The 7,854-nt window shown below is 36.6% G+C and overlaps 1 protein-coding gene across 1 annotated transcript; it reads right to left on the bottom strand.

Moving 5' to 3' along the window:
• Positions 1-300: 300 nt before the first annotated feature.
• On the bottom strand, positions 301-7,361 carry LOC114361054 (toll-like receptor 2). The gene is made up of 3 exons (XM_028315968.1): positions 7,153-7,361; positions 3,729-3,979; positions 301-2,654 (listed from the first exon to the last, which is right to left on the bottom strand). Exons 2-3 carry the CDS (start codon positions 3,963-3,965, stop codon positions 318-320), a joined length of 2,574 nt encoding a protein of 857 aa, XP_028171769.1. The 5' UTR covers positions 3,966-3,979; positions 7,153-7,361; the 3' UTR covers positions 301-317.
• Positions 7,362-7,854: the final 493 nt, after the last annotated feature.

Raw genomic sequence — 7,854 nt, 5'->3', positions numbered from 1 at the left:
TCCTTTTGGTGCGCAGATCGAGTAGAAAGTCTTGGTGAAACTTGAATGGATACTGCCTGATGAACAAATAATCTTGGATGCACTTTCGTTTTTTCAATATTTAACTTTCTCAAGGAAGAGGCACTGTAAACAAGCTTTCAAATTGCAACTTTCCTTATAATGGCTATTTAATTAGCATACATATTAAACGCTGTGGGCGGCTGGAGTACCAATCGCTGGTTTACGATTGTCTTAACGTCGTTGTTAATTAAGTGAGTCTAAAGAAACACAGTTCTTTACAAATAATTTATTTAGCCTTAACTTATACCTCAACACAATCATATCTGTTTTGCCAAAACATTTCGCAACTTCTTCCAAAAGTCTTCTGCATTATTTTCGTCCCAAGAATGGTACACCTTTGTTTTCAACAAATATTTCAAAGTTGTAGTTAAATATTTACTCTCAATATTTCCAATTTTCACTAACACTAAAGGATCGTATGCAGTCCCGTCTTCTAAAAACAACCTGTGGTACTCGGCGAGCTGCGTTTCCCATCGACACCACTGTGATTTTGCAAAGTTATTACTAATTATTAGTATTACATATTTACTTTCGTTAATACAAGTTAACACTGATTCTGAGATAAAGGAACCTATTTCGAAATCCCTCTCATAAACACATAGCTTTAGATTAGACGGGTGTGACTCTAGCTGTACCAACATCTCGGAAACGAATTCTCTATCTTCATTACAATATGATACAAAAGCGTCGAATTTATACCCTCTAGGAATACTTTGAGAGGCTGTTAAGGATTTTTTAATTAAATTTCTACCTAGAGCTAGTTTTGCCAAAAAAATCCAGTACCTGATATAAATTCTATACTTATACAAAATTATAACTACAATTGCAACTAGCATTATTGAAACCAAAGATGGAGCAGTCCAGACCAGAACCATTAAATTGGAGATTTGGTGGTAGACGAGGCACCGCAAGTTTCTGATGGACGACAAGTACTCGGCCACTCTTCGGTCCTCCCAAAGGTCTGGACTGCTGCATTGGAATTTGGAGTGGTCAAAGAAATTCTTAAGACTAGTAGTTCCATTGGCCTGGAGCCATAAATAAGTTTTGTACATTGCACTACAATCACATAAAAATACATTATCCATAAAATCTATTTCTACAGTTTCATTGTTTTTAGTCTCTAATAAATAGCTAAGATCTTGAATCATACTTATTGAAAAATGAGAGATTTTATTGTTAGTAAAATATAATTTCAGGGGCTTTACTCCCGACTCTAAGAATAAAGGCCTCCACCAGGATACTAGAAGGTTTTCACTGAGATCTAAAACTGTCAACAACTTCAACGGCTTTAAGGTTTCAGCTGTAATAAAATACAGGAGATTGTTTTTTAATATCAAATGTGTTAAATTTGGCATCGTTTCGAAAATATTGTCGTCTTCATAAAAATGTCTTATGCCACAATTTTGCATGTTTAGGATTTTTAACTCATTTAGCCCTTCGTATTGAGAGCTTGTCAAGTTTTCGTTAGCCGTTAAAGGGTTGTTAGCCAAGTTGAGGACTTCTAATTTTTTCATACTTTTAAAGGTGCCATCTCCTATATGATATATCGTACCGTTTTCTAAGCTTAACATTCTTAGATTAACTAGACCGGTGAAAGTATAGTCAAATATAGATTTGATCCGATTGAAAGATAAATTTAATATTCTCAGTTCTTTGCATTGTAAAAACGTGTCCCTGTCTATTTCGTAATACACTGGATTTGCAGGATTACCTTTATTTGAAGATATATCTAACAGCAGAAGCTGGTCTGATAAATGTTTACTATGGATGCCTGGTAGATTATTACCACCTAACAGTAAAACTTTAAGATTCGGGAACTTAGTAGGATTAAAAGCGTTTCCTCCAATCGAAATACACAACACTTTCCTTAAATCCAAAAGTTCTATATTAACCATCTTAGGAAAAGTATCATCGTGAATTATTTCAAATTGATTTTGAGATAGCACTAAGCTCTTTACTGTGCTCTTGGCAATTATTTTCATCAGTTCTCTGGGTGGTTGTTTACGAAAACCCATCCCTGATAAATCTAAATTGGTTAAATTAATGCCAACTTCTATCATTCTAATCAAAAAGTCTCCAATTAGGGTTGCGTTCAAATCATTGTCTCCTAAGTGCAATTCTTTCAAATTCTTCAAAATGTTGAAGCTATTTGGATGAATCTCATCCAGTCTACATAAATTAACATCGAGTTTCCTTAATAAAGTTCCACTCATTGGATAAAAAGCGTTTTCAGGAATTACTTCTAAAGGATTTTCTGATACATCAAGCCATCGAAGTGAGGGCAGGATACTGGGTCTGAATGCTGGTGTCAGCGCCAAAATGTTGTGGAATCCATTGTTGACCAACGTTAAGTTCCGTAGGTTGGTAAGTCCTTCGAAGAGTCGCTCGTTGATAGAGCAAAGTTGAGTGTTGTAGGATATTGACAGGTGTTGAAGATTCTTCAAATTCTCGAAAATTCCTGGCTCAAGGTATTGCAATTTGTGATTCGCCTCTATTTCTAGTATTTTTAAGTACTGAAGATTATTAAGTTGTCCTCTCAATATTTTGAGCATCACTGTTGTTCTCACTCGTAAGATTTCACTTCGCAATTTTACCTGAAACATGATAAAATACAATTAGGAATGAAGCTCGGAGAACTTCGATGTCACGAAAATCCTGACTATGATTCTAACACATATTTTCATTCTTATAATCCTAAGACATGTCCTGGCAATCAGTAGGTATTAGTAATTTAGAAACGCATCATTATTTTCCATTGAACCAAATCAATACTTATCTTCTTTCTCTAGACTTGGTTATATTCGTGTTAATATTTGGCACGTTTTAGACGAACATTCAGTTTAGTCGTTAGACAAAATTTATTGAAGAAAGGGATCCAACTTGAGTTTTTAATCCTAATTTCCAAAAGAAAAGAGAGTTCAATCAGCATGACTATATATTGTAACATCCTGATCTCTAGACGCAGACGGGGTCCATACTAGTATAGGTATAACACGCAAGTGTATTTAGCCTGATAAGATCTGTTTGTTTACATCGCTATTGTAATTCTTACGATAACAATTCTAGAGATAACGTGTTACGTCGTGGATAATTAAAATACTCCACATTCGCATTAACAAGAGTTCGGTTAAAATTAGAATTTGATTAATCACCTTTGCAAATTAGCCCGAGGATTAATGCTGTTAGTTACTATACACATTACACGTACTTGCAAATTTTCATCTTTTATCACTTAGATTGGTAGGTATAAGAAACAGGGCATAAATTGGGAAGACGTTGAAAGTCATAGCCCTTAGCAAGTAATTATTTAAAATGCAGTAAGTTTTGATTATCAAAATGTGTATGTATTCTGTGACATTGTTATAAGTATTATTATAACTGTACTGCGTTCAATAAATAATATTATCAAGAAAGTTATATTTGTTACTTTATCTACAACCTTATTAAAACAATGATACTCATGTAGCGGATATGCGTCAGTGAATTTAAAAATTTGATTGATAACTAGCGTCCCGCCTCGGCTTCGCTTGGGTGCTATGTCTTAGGTATACATGAACCTTCCTCTTGAATCACTATTGCTGAAAACTACATTAAAATCGGTTGAGAAGTTTGAAGAAGCGCACAGAAAGCGGGAGCGACTTTGTTTTACCATGTAAAGTTTTCCTAACCTGAGGAAATCTCCTGCACTCATAGTTCCCAAAGCAAACGACCAGCTGCCTGTCCCGGCTGGCGCGGCAGATGCACCCGGAGTATCGGTCTACCCCCAGCTCCACTGGCAAAGGCTCGCCCACCCTCGTCTCAGGCAGTAAGAAGTGGCGGGATATCCCCTCATAGTCTTCCAGCAGGTTGCTCCGCGCGTTCTGTGCGTAGCAGAGAAGGAGCCAGAGGTAGCCGATGAGCAGCATGCTGATGTGGGTGACTGGAAGTTAAGATTGTATGTTTTAGAAAATATGAGCTGGGAAGCACATCAATGAGGGCTATCGTTTTTATACTTAACAGTTGGCACCCCTGGCGATTGACAGGACCTTACTCTACAGTGGCGCCATCTTGATGAGTGCAAATGCGATAGTCCTTAGCGCTCACCAGTTGGTGCCACTGTCGTCGCTACTAGCAAGTGACAGGACCTTACTCTACAGTGGCGCTAACTGGTGAGCGCTAAAACGATAGCCCTCATTGCTATTGTCTTAAAATAAGCAACTAATATTAATGAATAGACAACTGAATTTTATATATCTACTGGGAACGATTTAGACAAGGTTTATAGTAGATTTTTGGCGTCACCTGAAATCAGACGACCTTATGATAATTTTAACCCCGGCACTGTAAAAACTTCACCCTATTTTGTGTAATCATACAAAGACGAGGTTTTCACATGGCTATAATTATTATGCAGAAAGGAGGGTTATGTTCATCTCAAGACACGTCTAACATTAACATTTAAACGCGGACGCCTAACATAACGTTTGTCACCTGCTTGCAGCGTTATTTAAGCTTTGGCCTCTGACTTAGCTTCGCTTATAACCCGACTGCGCCAGAAGGAGGGTTATGTTTTTGTAAGATACGAATCGAGTAGAATGTAACTTCTACGAGGATCGACGAGAAGAAATGCGTAAGTGATAGGAATGATTGCGTAGTAAATGGCGTAGTATGATAATGTGAAAGATGGTAAATACCCATTAAGATTATTTATATGAAAGAAATGAATTGTTACTGATATCTACAGACAGGGAGAGTAGAGTCTTAAAAGGATGCCAACGATTTCAATTTCACCCCGTATATTGTATAGTTTTGAGCAAAACGGATGCCCGGATGCTGGCTGCTTCAATATACCTATATTTTAAAGTGTTATTTAAGGCTTCGTTGTCTTTTAAGGGTTTGTTGCTTCATGAACGCTAACATACCAGTATGCAGGAGAAACTAATAAAATAGCATTAGACAAATTAACGATGGGTTAAGTAGCAGTACTTGTTGTGCCCACAATCTACACGCAAAGACACGTTAAATGTATTTGTATTTCATTAACGTGGATGAATCTTGCGTCAATGGGAAGGTACCTACAATTATTATGTATGCACATACGACTAACGCCGCCTATTGACTTCTACCATTCGTGCCTTAACGGTTCATAAAAAAATATTTTCGGATTGAATGATGATTTCGTTCGTTCGTTTGAACGAAAGACGTCCACTGCTGGACAAAGGCCTCCCCTAAGGATTTCCACAAAGACCGGTCCTGCGCCGCCCGCATCCAGGCACCTCCCGCGACCTTCACCAATGATTGATGATTTAATAATAAGGAAGGTTATGTTAATATATATCTATGAAAACACCGCGAATACAGCGTAGATAGAGCATAGAATAGAGCTATATCCGTAGTCGTAGTTGCTCAATGCGAGAGATCTGTTTGCTAACACCTCTCGATATTTAGCCAAGCTATTAACAGCGACATGGAATAAAGTGACTCTGCATTCATAATGTAAACTTAAATAACATATGAAGAGATTGACCAAATGCTCATTCAAAAGTATCGATTATTTTTATTCTCTGAGCTAAAGTAAAATCTAGACGTGAAGTCATTTATATTTAGTCGTATGTCCCGTAAAGGACGAACATCATACATTGGCACTTATATTACATGTATATTAATCTAATGTTAATAAAAACGCGTTATATTTGTTTGGTGTAAGTTGAAAAATAAGGTTACTAAAAGTCATAATGAAGCAGATTTGCATACCTTAATTAACAAACAATTAAGTAAAGTTTAATTAACGGTTAACTCTCTTATTCTTCTTAACTGTTGTCTATGTGTAATTTCCTGGAAATTTTCATAGCTTTATATTTTCTTACTATTGTAGCTCCAGTTACACTACTTACAGTATGAACTATAGAAACCCGAAACCGCTCCTAAAGGCAAATGTTTTCTATCATATTCATAGTAAGTGAGCATGCGATTTTGTTATGCCAAACAAATCATCATCATAAACCATATCGCCTATACGTAATATCAATGTAGAGTCATTTTATGGTGCTACAATACTTATTTCCTGAGTCCTATCTAAATAAACACCTCTATCTATTAACTTAATAATATTATTTTGAAAATGAGTTAAACACTATTTAGAAGGCCGTTGAATTTATGGAGAACCAAAATCAGACTTTATTTCAAAGATTCTGTAGACCTGCAATGCTTTCTTTTGTTTTAGGCTGAGTTGCATCACCTAACTTTAACGGTAACTATGACGATAACCGATGCTTTTTGTATGGAGTTAGACAGATTTTTGACGTTTGGCAAAGTTAAATTATGATGGTGCAACCCAGCCTTAAAGTTTAGTGTTATGCAGGGCTTCGGCGTTTTTTACGACACGCATGTTTGAACGACTTTTGAAATGATTTCGTACAATCGTGGTTACCCAATTCGCAGACATATCAGGCGGCTGCTCGCTAGCGAGTTGATGTTAAATGATTTTTTAATGTCATTATCAACATGGTAATTGCTATAGTCGACGTATGTGCACAACTCATAACGTTAATGTGTTTTTGTTTCGCGTTGGTGATCAAAACTCCACAAGGATTAGAAGATAAAAACGTGTTAATGAACCACCGTAATCTTTTTTTATGCAAACAATAATACATAAATCATCATTTCTTGTTAAAAATATGGGTATATGCTTAATTTTCTTCTGAGATGTGAGAGATTATCACAAATTCAACGAAACACTTTTCAGGCTGAATGATTTCAAGTATATTCTAGCTTCCATGCCCGAGCTAAACTGGAAAGCACAAAGTTTTTTCCTGAACCACTAGCTTTCCAAGCTTTAAGCTAAGTGGCTTACTGCGTGTTTTCAGTTACAACTTATATCTGTAATTCTATCATATTAACTAACTCTAACTCCAATGGATCAATTTTAATGAGTTTTTTTTATTTAAATGGGACTAATAACTAGTTCCACCTAATGTAATTAATCTCTTAAAAGTTTATTTGAATAGCCGATTTTATTTTTTCTCACGCTATTTACAAACGAAGCCGTGTATCCTGTTTATCCATTATACAAATACAAATAGATCACAATAGGATTCCATTCGACAAACTTACTGTTCAAAGAAAATCCTGAGTATTACAAAACTTTGCGGTCACCAATCTGCATTCGATAGCCATATCTAACACTGTCACTCACAGTCCATCACGAATTACATCATACACAGACACAGAACGTTACGAACACGGAAAGTTTCGGCGCCTCCTAACGCGCGAGAGGCACTGATCTCGCGCGACTCGTACGCCAGATGTTTGCACAGCTTCAGCCACTCATTGGTCGGTGATAAGGCGGCGAATCTCCTAATTTGGGGTGCTAATTCGAATGCAGACGGGTGTCAAACTAGTTCCTTCCAATTCCAGGATAACGTCCTGGAATTGGAAGGAACTAGTTTAGATGCACTGTACACCTGACGATTAGGAATGTCGTAAGAACAGAGGAAAATCTTTTCAGTGCATGTAGCTCAGTTGTGATATAATGTTTTAAACCGATTTCAACAAGAGGAGGAGGTTCTCAAATTGGTATGTTTTTTTTTCGTATATTTACTTCTGATTATCGTAACGCGTTTATGTCTTTTTTATGGTAAAACTTAAAGTTATCCATATACTTAATTATTTTTGTCTCTATAATGTAGTTTACATGTAACACTCTCCTAGCTTTCCTCAATGAGGGCTATCGTTTTAGCGCTCACCAGTTGGCGCCACTGTAGAGTAAGGTCCTGTCAATCGCCAGGGGTGCCAACTGTTAGGTAAAAAAACGAT

This window comes from Ostrinia furnacalis, unplaced genomic scaffold, assembly GCF_004193835.3.
Source record: "Ostrinia furnacalis isolate ACB-3 unplaced genomic scaffold, ASM419383v2 OfSCF5400, whole genome shotgun sequence".
NCBI lineage: Eukaryota > Metazoa > Arthropoda > Insecta > Lepidoptera > Crambidae > Ostrinia > Ostrinia furnacalis.
This window is presented reverse-complemented; position numbering and strand designations above follow the sequence as displayed.